Source organism: Achroia grisella, unplaced genomic scaffold (genome assembly GCF_030625045.1).
Source record: "Achroia grisella isolate CSIRO2021 unplaced genomic scaffold, CSIRO_AGI_Agris_v1 utg702, whole genome shotgun sequence".
Lineage (NCBI taxonomy): Eukaryota > Metazoa > Arthropoda > Insecta > Lepidoptera > Pyralidae > Achroia > Achroia grisella.
Genome location: NW_026712999.1, coordinates 2,324,954 through 2,342,703, shown reverse-complemented (window position 1 = coordinate 2,342,703; position 17,750 = coordinate 2,324,954). Strand labels below are relative to the sequence as shown.

Here is a 17,750-nt window from a genome sequence, read left to right as displayed (position 1 = left end):
ACGGGCGTGTCGAAAGGCCACCTCAAGAAGCCGAAAGCTTCGGTCCGGTAAAAATTTTATAGTTTATAATTACTAGTGATTGCCGCGTGACCGACTCGATTCGCTCGCTCACGTCTCTTGTGTGATTGTATATATCCTACCCTTATAGATGTCAATTTTCAAGTGCATGTTGCATTAATTTATTTTATAGACATACCTACATGCATACAATTAATGTGTATATATTATATTCGGATTTCTGAAACAGCGCTATGTTTTATATTAGTTAAAATTACACTTTTTATTTAATAGTAATAAACACGTTTCTTTCCCGAAGAAAACAAGCGATTTCATAGAACAATAATTTATATTTGCTACTTGAATTTTAACTGTAGTATATTAGTAGACTTTAGCCAACTCTTAGCCGAAAAATATTTGAAGGAAACTTTGAACCCTGGTTGTTAACTAAGCTGTTAGCGACATAGTTAAGTAAGACAGATATTCATATACTATCAGTATTTTACCTCCAGTTTATCCCCAATATCATTAATTAATATTATATATTCTTAGTAAATTATTTTGTTCCCTAAAGAGCATATAGAATAGAATATACTCCTAAAATTAAGGAATAAAACACAAAATCATGCGTTGAGACGCCCTTAAATTAAGTAATGAGATAACTTTATGGGAAAATGTATTAGAAAAACTATTATTATCAACGTTCTATTAGCTCAAAACCCTTTGAGTTCTGAATTATGTTACTAGTATTTATATATTGTATTTATATTTGTTTATCTGTCTGGAAAAATCTCAGAAACGGTTTAACCGATTTGTATTGTGGCAAGCTTCACTTAAAAACTGTATGATTTATTTCAACTGGTTTATAAACAAAAAAGTTATGAACAATTCCGAATACCACAAGTACGTATTCGAGGGCTCTGCTCTCGGTGGTTTAGCAGTTTAATTTGCCGCCTTACTTCCAATGGTTGCGGGTTCGATTCCTCGCAAGCTACAAACATTTGAATTGTATGTATTAGTCTGGGTGCTTTCTATATATTATATTATGTATGTATTAAAAATGTACATAAATATTTGTGTCAGAAGTTCAGTGACACAAGCTCTGCTTAGCATGGGACTAGATGGCACTGTGTGAATAGTTCAGGTTCAATTTAGAAAAAACTTGCTTATGTAGAAGTATTAATATTAAGTCAAGTCAAATATCCACATGTATATCTTACCTTAGTCTTACTGCCTCCAATAGAACCAGGCCGAATGGATCCCGTCTCATAGAACCTGGTGAGGATTTTCGAGACGCAGCCGTGGGAGACGAGTAGCTGCCGGCTGATGTCACAAGGTCTGACCCCCATGATGGCCAGCTCTACAATTCTTTTTCGCACCACATCAGGAAGCGGTCGTCCATTGACAAACACACCTCCTAATTGATTGACGCCGGCTTGACCTGTTAAAAAAAATATGATGGATCTAAAATTGTAACAATAACACATATATTTTTATTTTTCTAAATAAACACAGTCCATACTATTTGTTGTTAATGTAACTTTCTATAAAATCTTTACATAGTATAAAATGCAGTCTGTTGATATGTTCGCTTAGATCTTTTAAACCACGCAAGTTATAAAATTGGTAACTTTTAGTTTATTTTTCCATTAAATTAAAGCTATATAGCTAATATCCTTTTATACTTTTTTATAATAATGTTATAGACTAATTAAAATTTATCTTATTTTTTCCACTCTATATAATTACAAAATATATACAAAAAAACTAAGTACCGTTATGCTATAATTGTTTTACTTACTTGTTATAGGCAATGAATATTTTAATCCTTTGCATAGTTTTCTACTATTACGGACAAGATAATCTGTCGCAACATTGTCAAACGAAAATCATTCTTATCTAGATAGCTATTGAGTGTAAGTAATACTCACAGGTTCGTAATGATTTCATAATACGGTTACACCTTTAATAGTTGAATAAAATATAAATTTTAATTTTCACCATATATGTCACTTTGTTATGGTCAACTTGACAAGAAAACATACCAATTAACTGTTACAGAGTTGATCAAATTGGAACTAGTCTTAGAAAACGTGTTGCTTAGCTCCGATAGAAAAGTACCAATTATAGACTGTGTTTTAATTTACTGGTACCTACCTGTTTTTTTTAACGTACTAACCTATTACATGTAAATAGATTCCTTTTTCACACATTTTTACGATATAGTCATTTAATTAAACAGTTTTAATTGATCTCTTAACTACGTGCATAAATCTAATTGTAAGTGAAATGGTGTAACAAGAAAGTTATAGAGCATATGCATATGACCAGCGTCCTCGTGCTGGTGGTACTTGACCAGCACGAGGACGCTGGTCGAAAACGATAAAAATTTTACATTCATTAATACATATACAATTTACTGAAAAATATTACTTTTAAATATTATTAATATGAAAAAGATACAAAGAATAAAATAGATAAGTTGGTTACAATTTTTAGAAAATATTCTTTTAGTCTTTCTCAACGAAATAGTAGGAACTTATTTTTATTGCAACGAAATAAAATGGTCATAGTTTTTATATTTTTCTTATCGTATCATATATCATCGCAAACGTTGAACATTTATTTTATATTTTACAAGTTATTATTCGAAATTTAAAAAATACTTTCCAATTTTAGAATATTAACTTTGTAGTACAAAGCATTTGTGTTGCCGGATAGGTATTTATGCTCAAATTTATGGTTTCGGAACTAATTTTCTTTGGTAATTATCATTACGATAATGTATGTCTGTCTTAATTTTGAACAAAAGAAGCGTCGCTCATTGAGTTATTTGCAGCAACGGTCCCCTTCCACCTGTCCCATTTAGAGCTAATATTTATTTGATTGCCAAATTCCCATAATATTTCCCTACCTGAGCAGCCCATTGGTGCCGCCAATTATAATGAAAAAATAAGTAGTTTTTTTTTTCAAGATCTATAAGATACGCGTCTAAATTTATTATTTAAATACACAATTGAAAGAACTAATGAGACAATGAATTATATATTGTTGTGATGACTATTCAATGAGCTTAGATCTACTTTTAGAATAAAATGTATGAACAAGTACATTATTGGAATTATTACGAAATAGGATAGTCTCTCTTTTACTAAATAGAAATATATTTGAAATAACAAAATCAAATTAGTACTGTCGATGAATTTTTATTTATTTTTCAAATTTGTGCAAGCTTATGCATAGCGGGTACCTATGTATCTACTTCAGATTTTTTTAGACCATAAAGCTGAAGAGTTTCTCAACTTGAGCCGAATTTGAAACAATTTTAAAACTAGTTAATTTTAGAGTTTCCAATATTGACCCATTCTAATTTGTCAACTAGTCTGTTAGATTTGTGTTGTAATACATACACATACATAATGTATGGTACAATTAAATGTTTAATTATTTCAAATTAGTACAGATTCCTTATTTAAGTTTTTAGGATCTTATGCATGTTTTAACAGCTACTGTTAACGCCGTCAATTATATAGTAATAAAATAATCACCAAACGTCGAGCGATTTATTACCTTAATGTCATAAAATTAGCGTTCTAATTTGTTCGTAGCAATTTGTGTTTATGACGTTTCTTTAGAGCCGAAGGTACCGCGCTCCCGCCACTACGCGATTTCACGGCTATTGTCGCACAAAACCGCGCTGCTGATTCCAACGGATGCAAATTACTTTCCTTGCTTTACGATTCCTCTTTCAGACCGCTTGCAGTAATGACCGATGGATCGCTAAGCGAAATTGGACTTTATGAATAGCTTTCGAAGTTTTATTCTTGTTTATTGGTGTAGGAATGTCATTAAAAGTCAGTCTTGAGTTGGCTCGATCACATTAGTCTATCTGCGTTGCGATGCCTGACGGAGATAGACCAAGTAGTAGACATATAACGTAGGTTCTGAGAATCGGTTTGATCGACAGACCATCTCATAGAATGTGATCTGAGGTTAAGTGGATTTCAAATAAGTAGTTAATCACGTGCTTGGTAGCTGCACATCAAGTACTAATGTTATAGGGATTCTATTAAATACATTTAGCAAGAAAGCCTATACCACAGATTACCTACCTACATTTGACAGAGACTTAACATAGCTAGATGGCTTACTTACTTACTTATATGTATACTAAATATTTGTACATCGATATATTATTACCCATTTTATTAGGTTATTTTCTCATTTGACATAGGAACAGACTACAATTTTTTTTATAACATCGAAATAGTAAGCCCACAGGTCTGCCCATAGAATGGAAATTGCACAAACATGAGTAGCACCATGAATATCACAAAATACATTGCGCATGATGACCATGATCTAATGTGTTGACAATGCTGAGGACTAATTTATAATGCCTTTATATAAACCCCGTAATTTCACCATCATATCTGAATTTTCACATTCCAATTACATTTCTATGGGGATCAGAATTACAACAATCTGAGTTAAGGTTCGAACCCATAGCGGTGGTCTCAGACCATTCGACAAATAGGAGTTGGCTCCATAAGTCCTCCCACATGTTTGGAATACAGTCTGCATTCGCCCCTATCGTAAATTGAAGCTCTAAAGCCTAGCTGCAGTCAACAGCATTAGAATAGTTCAAAAGAATGCCTATGGAAGTAGATATATTTAAAGGCGAGAGGCATTACGATGTTAAGCTTCTCATCTATTTTAGTTATGATAAAGTAGGACCAGATAAGGAACCCACCAATCAACTCGTTACTTGAAACATCGCCAGAATGATGATCATATTTACGATGATAGAAATCTCATGTAAATGGCAATGAAACGTAATGATTCTCTAACAATGTTCTAAGACTTTGTTGCTGTATTGCTTTCCCATATTCACTGAACTTGCGCGAGTAGGTACAGCGCATATGTTTACATTTTATGATATAACATTCGAGGAACGGTCTTAAAAATACGGATTGCACGCGTCTCAGATGCCCATATCGCTAATACGCTTCCAGTTTTACAATCGAGTGGTCATAAAAAGTTGTTTAATTTTTTTTTGTTGTTGTTGTTGTTGCGAATATCGCCCGTATATCGTGCAAGTTATTGCGTATTTTACAACTTGTGACTGATTTTATAACGCCGGCGCGGCGGTGCGTTGGTGCGTCGATGCGAGGGAGCATCATTGAAAGCCTTCAACGCACAGAAAGTAGGGCGCGGTGATGATGATCAGAAGGAGATACCTTGGCATTAGTCATTAAACTTTTTCTTAATGTAAACTCATCAGTAACAGCCAGCCATTTCGGACAAATAAATTTTTCAGTTAAGCGATAAAAAAGAATTCACAATCCGGTTACAAAACTAGTAGCCCAAATTTCATAAAAATCTGAAATTATAAAATAATAGAATATAATTCTTACATAATCGTTTTGTTAAAGTAAGTAATTTTCTACTTCAAGATTTTTTCTAATATTAATATAGATTTTAACTAAATACCTACCAACATGTATCAAAAGGAACTATAAGTACTTGAAACAATATACCTATATTATACAGAAATTAGTAATGAATAAACGGATTACGTATAGTTCAGCCCTTATACGCATAAACCTGATTAAAATTTAATCCGTTTTTATTGTTCGGCTTTATGTGATGTTTCGGTACGGAAATTTTGAGTAATTCAGTACTTTACATGTTTTGTGAACTTCAATTAGCCTATATTCCAATGATATTTATTATACATTAATTACTTTCTTTTATTAACTTTTTCCGAAATTCATATATATAATAATAATCCTGGATAATTCACACAGCGCTAGCTAATCCTAAGCTAAGAAGAACTTGTGTTATGGGTAGAGTAGACAATTGATGCTATTACTTAGATTTTTTGTGTATACATACATAATATGCATAGAAAACACCGATCGCTACAAACAATCATACTCATTAATACAAATATTTGCACCGTGCGATGAAGCAAACCCGCGACCATTGGAAGTAAAGAGTGTGTATTTAACCGCTAGACCACTAAGAGCATCATATATGTATGTTTATCTGTATGTACACATGTTGGTAAAGAATAAAATTTTTTATCCAGAGGAAAAAAAATGTTAGAGAAAGAGATCGTGTAATGTCACCTACTTGTGTACAACTATTCACCGTACATGACCCTGTTCACCCTATGTCGGATTACTATTGTGAAGATACCAAGCCACTTACAGTATTTAGATTCCTAGGAATGCACAATTAGATTGCGCATTGTCTAATACCCATAATACCGGATAAACTTAGTTTTACACTTTTTTAAACACAGGGATAAAAGGATATGGAATCCTTTTTGGTCTTAAATACTTAGAGACTAATTAATTAGAAAAAATCTATGTCAGTCAGTTTTCACCTTTGACAATGACGACATTTACAAAACTAGTCATCAATTTTCGTTGATTCCACATCGTATCAGTTCAGTATGGACCGCTGCCGATGCCAAGAATACGCAGATGCAGTCAAAACCCTCAGGTTCTACACTGTCGGCACATTCAGACCCGACATCATTGATAACTATAATAGTCAGTATTCTCTTATACAACCAGGATTGTAATAAAGCAGAGCATCATCAGGTAGAGCGTATGCCTGAACCCAAAAACAATGATACTTATTTTTTAGTTACTTAAAGTGAAAATAAGATAAGATGTCGACTGCCTCGGTGGTCTAGCGATATAGCACATCGCTTTACATCCGGTGGTCGCAGTTTAATTCCGCACATGGTGAAAACATTTGTATTGATGATTATTATGTATTTGTCTGGATGTTTTCTATGTATAATATGTGTGTGTTTAAAAAAATATGTGGGCTGTGTAAATTATCTTGAGATATTATTATTATTAATATATACTTTCAATTCCATGCAATCTGAACTTTACATTTTCTGACACGTGTTTTAAGGTTGACTATTCTGCCTTGTATACAAACATCAATATTTTCTTATCAGTTTTAGCCTATACTATACCTACGGGAAATTGATAATATAAAATTTAACAATTTCATAGGATCCGGATATACAGTGGCATGGAAGAAACATGGTGTAGATCATTATGATCTGAAGTTCACCAAGCCCACAGCCTTCAAGTTACAAGATTCAAGTGACTCCAATGAAGATCAATTACCTGAGAGATGCCGCAAAATAAAAGAGATGTGGTGCTCCTATATGACTCCGACCACAAACTAAATCTATGCTTCCTCTTAGCTTTCTTTTTCGGTATGGGTTTTATTAGTTTAATCCTATATTTGTACGAAGCTATTCACTTGTTTTTTGCTTAATACTTTTGTTTTTCACTTAACTAGTAAACTGTGCAAAAAAGCAATTTTTTATTAAAGATTTAGGTAAAATCTGCTTACATGTCCTTGACAGAAAGTAAATTCTCTATTCATTTTTATTAGCTAAATATTTACAAATATATCGTTTTTCTATTAATTTATAATTACTATTTTATTTATAATTTTTAATAATTTAAATAAAAAATATTGCTAAATGTTTTCTTTGTATTTATTCTTATCTATAAATACTAATAACAATACAATCATTCCGATGTAAAAAAAAATCTATTTAATACATATCCATTCTACAGAGGAAAAATATTATGAATTTTATCCGTCGCGTCGGTCTATGAACTTCAAAACAGTATCAAATTGTTCTATATGTATATTGAATAACAATAAATAGAAATAAAAGTTTACGATATAAAATTGTAACACAGTTGTAAACATCGAACTAGAAAATCGAATGTGATGCTTTAGATTCATTTGATATAGACCGGATGATGTTACACCCAGCATTAGAATATTATGGATATACCCTGTTTAAATATACTATTATCACTATTATAAAAATGTATAGTTTTGAATTTTGGATGTTTGGAGTAATCTCCGGTACTAATGATTCTATTTTGTATATATAAAGCTAGTATAAAATAAGCGTTAGTTTTGAATTTTTCAATAAAATCTTCCTATTTATTACAGTCGCAATAATTAATTATAAAATTAAATATTATTATTAATTATAAAATTACAACATCGCGACACACAAATACAGATACAGATATTTCGTATCTGTCTGGTTACCTTATCACGATTAATAGAAGAATAAAATTTTTTAAATAAATTATATCAAGAGGCACACAGACTACCTTCTATCTCAAAAAAACAGATTAAGTCGCGGGTATCCGCTATTATCATAGATAATACGTACATTTTCACGATATATCCATGTCATAACGTCACCTTGACTAAACTGTGTTAATTTGGTGTCAAAGTCACCATCCGCCATCACTTGTCGCCAATAAAAATGCTAAACGCGATCGAATGGGCTGATCCGAAATGTAATGGGTGTCTTGCCATCAGTCGATTGGTAATAAATTTACATAAAATGACAAAACGCTTCCATCCAGATTACACATTAATTATAGTGATTTATTGTTATTAATACTCACATAGTAAGTGTCACATCACCACTACTACCTATGATTTTTTTTGACTAGAGAGTAATTTAAGTTTAATAAGTCATTAAATAGTTCAAGTTTATAATTTCAACAAGTTTATATTTTCAAAAAAAAAACTATTTTAATATTCGTACAATTAGTGCTGTAGCACTGTGGTTTTCTTTTTGCATTGGAGTATATTTATAGAGTTTCGCCATCTGTAAGTTATATTATCCTGTTAATTACAAAAACTCAAAAGAATCACCATTCTTATACTCCTACTAAAATTATAAAAATTAAAATTTGTGAGTATGGATGAATGGATTGATGTTTACTTGTTTACTCTTTTACACAAAAACGACTAAATGGATTTTGATGTAACTTTACAGTAATATCAGATTAGATATCAGAATGACACATAAACTATAATTTCAAAAGATATTATATACCTATATAAATTGGGCGAAATAAAATATCGAGTAAATGTGATGTAGACAAGTTGATTAAGTTAGCTCATATTCGTATAAAGTAGAAAGAATAAACCGATTAAATATAATCATATAAACAAAATCCAATTAAAAATATATTCCTCTTTGAAATCAGTAGAAAAACAGATTAAGGTTTTCGCGTCTCATCCATGTTAGGATAATGTCATCGGCCGGCGGTTACAACCTAACCAGTCGATAAGTTAATTTGGCGTCAAAGTCACCGTCCGCGACCACTTGTCGCCGATAAAAGAACGCTAAACGCACCTTAACTTTGATCCCGGTCAAATGATCACGTCTAAAATAATAGGCTCTACGCCAGTCAGTCAATCAGTCAATTGGTTAATAATAAATTTACATAAGCTGACAAAATGCCTCCATCCTTGTAATGATTTTAAAATTTTTTGATTGATTTTGTGATCGTAGCTATAATTTAATTGTTAGCAATTGATAATAAAATAGTACATCCAGAGTAGATAGTTTAACACTTTGTAAAAATATGATTTTTATGAATAAAATAAATAGTTTAAGTCTTTAAGTATGTAATATTCTCCCACTTGTGGTGTAAGTTAGTAAGTTAATTCAAGTATGATGTGATTGTCATAAGCTATAGACATGGATATTAGTAATGCAATCAAAATCAACCAATAACTGTAATATTTATATACCTCTCTAATACGATTTTAAATAGGACTTTATTGTTTTATTAATAAAATTATCATAACTCATCAGATATACAATTAACTAGTATGAACCTTAAAATTGTCAAACGAAGAACATAAACAGGCGCTTATCACAGAAATCACCGAATAAAATACAAAAACATCGTGTGAGTCCGACAGAAAGTTTCAAAACGGTATCGTAACGATCAAATATTTCTTTTATGCTCTGATATAATCACGTTTCACAAAATTATTAGGTATCTAGTACCTAATAATTTTGTGAAACGTGATTATGAAAATGAAATTTTATTGCTGTTTATTAAAACTCTTAATTTTCAATTGACATTTCGCTCTTATAACCACAGGCGCAGAGTAGTCTATCGAGAAAATATTGAAAAGGTCGTCAAGTAGCACATATAGTACTCATACTGAGGGTTCCGTTCTATAAATAAAACTACCTGACTCTGTCTGTTTTTTTGGTTAGAAGATAGCCATTGTCCTTGCCATACCATCTATTTTGAAGACAAATATCATTAAAATTATTTAGTTGCAAAATGATAAGAAAATCACATTTATAATATTAGTATAAACTTCTAGGAAAAAATGTATTACTAGATACCTACGTTTATATCATATGCCACTTTTATCCAAAATATACACATATATAATTTCAACAATATAAGTGAAAGGTCAGTGTTACATTATTAATATATATCTAATATACTGCAAATTTTACTTCGAGGAGGTTACTTTAATCCCGTTGTGTTCTGTGCCTAATTTACGTGTATTACTTGTAATTTGCAATTATATTTCAGTATCTAATGCTTTGGTAGGCAATATCGACTTCATATCTCTCTCGGTTGTCATTAATAATATAAGTTTTAGGCCTAAAGCCTTTAAGGAAAGGAACTCTAAAAAAATAAGAGCAAGTTTTTAATAAGGTAATTCAACGTGAGGAGATGTTAATAAGAAACTAATGTAAGTTAAGCATGTATAATGTATTAGATAATGAGTGAGTTTTACGCGGGTGGGCCGGCATCTCGATACGGATCCGATATTATCTCGATGCAAGATTCGTCTCTCGATTTTCTTAATTACTGTGAATGTTTGTTGGGACCTTGGCACAGACTAATGACGTGAATCGAATCGCTTAGTTGAATAAACGTGTTTGAGAGGACAAATATACTAAAATTAAAATTTTTAAAATACATGCCTAACCTATGCGTGTGTCTGTGTAGTTAATCGCTTAGCCAAAATTGATGAAGTTTAGGATGTTTAGTGCTATTAGTTGATATCATAGAGGTTATTAGGCGCTTTATGAATATTGTGTATTTGCCTATTCTATCTAGAAAATATCTCTAATACTTATAAGTTGAAAAAAAAAGATAAAACTAAAAAAAATTGTATATAGGTAGTTTTTTATTAGTAACCATAACCAGCACTTATGAACTAGAATTAGATCAACAGTAATTAAAAAATGTAACTATACCTACCTAACATATTAGCTAAACGCTAGAGACTTTTTTAACAACCAATTCTCTCAAAGAAATACTGAATCACGGAAACATATATATGTAAGTATATTTTATTTTTATATTATATACAAAAATAAAAATTTCTTACATAAATAATTTTGAAATATAATACATATCACCCGGCAATAAAAATAATATTGTCACTACCAATAGTCTTTCTTTTCGAATAAATCGGCAATATCAATACGACTTTTTGTTATTAGCATTTAAAAATAAGTTATATTTTTTCTTATAAATTATTTGTCTTCGTTTAAGGAAAATGCCTGAAATATAACAACTAAATATGGTAGCACCGACTTTTCTATTCTGTGGCAGGTCGAGCATTCTTTGAAACGCTTATGATTTCGATGCGTGAGGTAAATTCCAACCCACATGGCCGTCTGCCGGCTTCTCAGCTTTAATGTGGACCGTGTAAGTTAATTAAGATCTGGGCCGTATAAACGGACTGCTACTTGGGTTACATGTTTAATATATTAGATAAGATATACTGAAAATACGCCCAAACGTATGCTTCAACGAAATCTATCGGTATTGCGTGTAATGTGTTTTTAAACTTAGAAACGCAGTTAAGATCTGTTGTGGTCAATCAATGTGACACTTTTGTGACATTTTGTAAATGATTCTTGTTATGTTGCTTGAATACGAAATCTTGAGATATATTTTAGAATATATTATACCAAAAATAGCTTAATGACAAAGCAAGAAATAAATGGTGCAAAAAGATGAATCGACAGGGAATAAATTGTATAAAGTGCAAAAATATTAATCAAAATCGATACAGAATTAATAAAAAAGAATATGCATATACGCCTATTGCACATAAATAAATACAAAGTCCACCGTTTTCTTTATTAACTTTTTATAAGATAATAATAATAATAATAACATTATTCAAGATTTATTTAAAATTTTATTAAAATCACAACACTCTCACAGACCGACTAATCATAAAAATAACTACCAAACCATATACATACATACCTTAAAAATCTCAAATTTGCCAAATTTATGATGTGATATATACCTAGTATTAACATACATTGAAAATAATTTATAAAATTCCAAAATTAAATCATACCTGTATGGGGCATCTTGTGGTCGACGATAATCTGCAAACAAAACACATTAAATTAATAATTTAGTAGCGAATCGCACGATATCACAAACAATTCAAAACTACAAAATACGTTTCACGTAAAAAAAAACAAACAATATTTTAGTTTTTTCTTATTTCTCATAAACATGCTTATCTTTGAGCCAAATCAGTGGCATACCTGAATTACAAAGGCACGTGACATCTATATCGGAACATTTTCTCTCATTTTTCGGCGACACTTTGTCGTGAACAAAAGCCACAGCTCGACTGTGACATTGTGGCATGAAAGGACCACGGTCATGATTACAGTTAGCCATTACAGGCCGATAACACACTTAAATCATAATTTATTCAAATTAAAAATACTTATCAAAATATGATGCGGTACTAAATCAAGAATTAAGTGAGGTGGTGCGTGCCCACGGTGAAAATCGATGGTATCAAAGCGGGCGATCACCGTGAAAATCCAAAAAAATATGAATAAAAAAGTGGCGTTTACACGCGAATATCAGTTTAAAATGCGTGGCGTCTTGTGACCGCTACCGCACCATTATAAAGCTTAGAGCGAACAGTTGCTCTCTATGACTAAAATAATTCAAGAATAATTTCCATAAAAAAATCATCATCATTTTAATGAGGAAAAATGTTTTTATTTGAGTAAGAAGCTGCGCTGAAGCCTTGTGAAAAATGGGAGACCTCTTTTTACAAGACTCCAGTTCAGATAACATCACAAAATAATGTTGACCTTCGTGTTACCCGGTTAATATTTTTAATCATCTATTTCTGGGGAAAAGAACATTGTAAGTAATGTAAATTGATGATCATCTTGCTAGCAATGTACCATGTCAGGTTGTACTCCACGGTGTATTGGAAACCATCGTGACAAATTCTTGGTGAATATGTCACGATAGGCTAACTGACCTGACCTCATGTTCATCTTATCATCCTCCACTGGTGCCCCGCCAGCGTAAACCGTTAGCGCAGACGGGTGCACCATTCCATTATCATTCATAAAAAAAACTTCTATTTCTAGTTAATTTTTTTAACCAATTTTTTAATATGCCGTATACTTACATATAAAAACTGGAAGTAAATTTAGACATCTTAAAAATTCAAATCAATTAATAGAATTTTATAAAAGTTTTGATTATTGTTGTCTTTGTAATTAAATATATTACATATTATATACATTACGTTCTACATTCATAGTCAATCATGTATTTTCTGAAACATTGACCTTTTTATTTCTATAGCACAGAATCTATTAGGTGCAATACCAATGATACGAATCACATACCTATACAGTCCCTGTGTGTGCCGACAAACACTTTAATTGATTAAATAAAATAAAAAGAAAATATTTTTCTTTGAAAATGTAAACCGATTATTTCGCCCTAAAATAAGTGTGACCGCGTTTAATGTGGTCACCGATCAGATAGTGTCCCGCGGCTCCTGTTTTGCATAACTACTCGGTTTAGTGATGGTAGGCAATCTCGGAATATCGATAACAATTTTTAAATTATATCTAACTACCCGACCCGGCTTCGCACGGTGTGTACATATTGTTAACTTTTTTTTCAATTTTACAATAATAATGTGTAATTTTATTATTCATTAGTATGAGGACGATAATAAATATGGAGGTTTTATTTAGAATTTCAAAACTACCTCTTTATTTTACACTAGCTACCCGTCCCGACTTCGCACGGGTGTACATGAATTATACATATAAACCTCCCTCTTGAACTATCTATTAAAAAAAACCGCTTCAAAATCCGTTCCGCAGTTTTAAAGATTTAAGCCAACATAGGGACAGATAGCGACAGCGATTTTGTTTTATACTATGTAATAATGATGATGATAATGATATATTATATAGATTATTCATATATGTATATCGAGTTTTATAATTACATAATGCAATGTCCACTAAGTCTCAATGTAAGCAAAACACTTTCACTTTGACAAATAAAACAATAATTATTAATACTCAAATAAAAGTAAAACTCAAATCAGATTATAAACAGCGATAAATTTTGAAATTGTGATTCCCATCCCTAATCGTTTAGAGTCGATCACGACAACCTAAAAACGCGTGCTCGTAGCTATACGGACGCGAATTTTAACTTGAATAATAAGAAAATATTAGTTTTTTTAACTGCAAATGACTATCATTGCGTTCCTGAATCTAATCTTAATTTTATTGTAAGTTTGAAACTTAATGAAACAAATAGAGTAATAAGTCTAAATACTCTAGAAATTACTCGACTATTAATTTAAATAATTAGTATACTATGTGCAGGTATCTGCTAAACAATTTTGCAGTCACTTTTTAAAGTAGGTACATATATGTATATACGTTGCTTCGCGCATCTAAAGTTAGTAAAATCTCGTATATTTTGTTTATCCATGATTTTACAGAACTTTGGATGCGTAAAGCAAATAATGGAAGGAATTAGTACATATATATGTACTTTAAAAAGTGTCTGTAAAATCGTTAATAAGCAGATATATAGACTATGTAGTGACTGGAATACAGTGATTGAACGAAAACAAAAATTGATATCGAAAAGTAAGGAACTATCAAACTGACATTGCTATTTATTTATTTACGACGACCTTGGTGGTCTAGTCTTTTAGCACACCGTCTTACTTCCGATGATCGCGGGTTCGATTCCTCGCACGGCATAAATATTTGTATTCATTAGTATGGTTGTTTGTCTCGATCTGGGTGTTTTATATGTAAGTATTAATATGTATGTATTTACGAAACAAAATATCTATGTATTTGTATCAGTTATCTAGTACATATAATACAAGCTTTAGCTAGCTTAACTTGGGTCTAGATGGCGCTGTGTGAATTGTCCTCATACCATAATTATTATTTATTACCTAGTACCTACCTCATTAAGCAAATTCCTCACAAAGTTTGCCCTGCATGTAACATTATAAAGAATACAAAATAATTTCGCGTCTATGTCACAGTGAGCGTGAGCGTATCAACGAATATTACTATGACTATTACCATAATGTCATACGACAAAATGCTTAAATTATGGCGCGCGTTACTCGGACACGCCAAACTTATGCCACGCATATAGGGTTGTCAACGACTACTAAATAGACATATTTATATATATGTAATATATTTAAATTGATTAATCTTTATTATATTTTCTATTGCCATTACATGTAAAAAAATCGTGATCAGGCAAATAATGTTTGATTGTGTGTTCTTGTGTTGATATTTCACGTAGAAATGGCTGGAGGAATTACGATGATTTTTTTATAGAATGTTGTTAAATATGGGTCAACATATAGGTTAAAATTCTTGGGAGTAATACGAGAGATATTTTTAAAAGATGTTAGAATTAATTTTGAGCATACTTTCAATACATCACTTTCAAGTTTTATTAATAATTAAATGACATTAGCGTCGTTGTATCACTATTAATATACGGCAATTTAAAAGAGAATATGCGTATGAAGTGATTAATAATAATAAAAAGAAAGAAAATGATTACTAATATTATATTTTCTATTTTCATGTAACGACAAAACATATATTTGATTACTACTTGTTTGCGGAGCGCTGAAACAACGTAAGTGATTCATTATCTTTTCCACAATATAATAAAAAAAGGTCCTAATTGTAATCTAAATTACATACAATAACAATTATTTTATTATATACTAAATGTATATTACAGTTTAATAAAGGAAGATGATGATGGGAAGTTTAAGAGACCCACTGACAGAAGCGTGACTTGAATTACGGTTTAAATCAGCAGTGACAACCCTATCAACATTAGAGAGCTGCTGGAAACATGAAATCAAGGTTAGAGATATCTTTATAATCTAATAGAGGGTGATTTTTTGAACAAGCATTCGTATTGAAGCCTATGTTTTGCGTGAAATGGTTGGTGCGTGTTATTAATAATTTGTGCATATTTTACAGTTTTAACATTTTTATGGCAATGGTTTGTAAGCCCTGGGTTTACAGTGTACGGCGTCATGGTATTACCACCTTTACTCAGTGTTGGATTCTTATATCATTACCATAAATATGTAGGGGTTGTAGGTGAAATTATATGACAATAAAGTAATTAACCTCACAATTGTAAACCAAAATTTCCTCATTCACTTATCAACTGTCAATGATTCAGGTGAACATAACGTGGAATAGAATTTCAGCAATATGGCAATGGTCGTCACCAGTTGGGCAGATGTAGATGCTCCTTCCTGAAAATTGTGTGCAATACAAAATATTTTAGAAAATATACCCGGCCCTATAATCGGGCCTAACCCTCCTACCCTGGGTCTGAAGTAAGGTATGGTGATATCACTTGTGATATGGCACTCACGCCACTCCCGTGATATGTGTACAAAATTTTTTTTGTTATTAAGAACAGAATGAAATTATGAAACTATTTAAGAAAAAGAAGAGAAGAAACAGATTGCCAATAAGCAGCAAAGAAAAGGAAAATGGAAAAAATATTAAAAGAACAATTTTCCTATTTGTGGTCATATAATTTATGTATGTATCTCTAAGTGTATCTATATTTAGGACCATGGCACCAACACAATATAATATATAAACAAGAGATACGATCTATATAAAAATGAGCTAATTAAATACGAATACAGAAAATGTGTGCTCATCTGTTCTCGGAACTATATACTGAAGATATATAGTTCGTAACATCGAGCTAACCCGCCACGGTAGCCGCTAAAGACCACACTAAGATATCTTAACCCGTTAGCGACAGACTTAAATTATACGGTCCCTTTAAAAATAAATATGTTCAAACCGATCCTATTAATGAAAGGGTCCCGTATATATATTTTTTTTATTTAGGTGTTTGGTTAAAGTTTAGTCCTGCACTGCAACCTACGGAGATCTATTGTGCTATTCGTTACACGGACCGACAACAATTAAAGGATATTTTTAAGACCAATGGTTTTTATTACTACTGAACATGGTAACATGGTACGGGGAGTTACAGACGAAGTCAAAATTAAAGTGGAATTAGCAGTAAATTATTATTTATTTATTTATTTAAACTCTTTATTGCACCAGACAAAGAAAACACACAAAATGATATAATACATAAACTGATACAAAAGGCGGTCTTATCGCTAAGCAATCTCTTCCAGACTACTAGTAGAGAAAGTAACATTAAGATAAGAAAGGGGTAGGTGGTGCACGTAATGAACATATATATACATTTGTATATAAATATATCTATTTGTACGTAAACATACATATACTTAATAATGCACATATCTTCAGAAAATATGAAGGGAACTATGAGACAAAGAGGACAATATGAACTTAAATATGAAATAAAATTATGTCATATAACAAATACTCAAAGAAAACATTAGAATTTAGAATCTTCTCCTTTTTGTAGTCCGTTAAAGATCAAAACGGAAGGTATTGAAACATCATGACATTCTATTCGACGTCAACGGAACCCGAATTATAAGTAAAAGCGCCCGAT

The 17,750-nt window shown here is 31.4% G+C and overlaps 1 protein-coding gene across 1 annotated transcript in view; it reads right to left on the bottom strand.

The window, feature by feature from the left end:
* LOC131850133 (paired box pox-neuro protein) overlaps positions 1-17,750 on the bottom strand; it is a 51,598-nt gene that overhangs the window by 21,602 nt on the left and 12,246 nt on the right. Inside the window, exons 2-3 of the mRNA XM_059200304.1 lie at positions 12,229-12,259; positions 1,218-1,438 (exon numbers count right to left, since the gene is read on the bottom strand). Coding sequence (XP_059056287.1) covers positions 1,218-1,438; positions 12,229-12,241 — 234 coding nt within the window. The 5' untranslated portion in view covers positions 12,242-12,259. The remainder of the gene's footprint in view (positions 1-1,217; positions 1,439-12,228; positions 12,260-17,750) is intronic.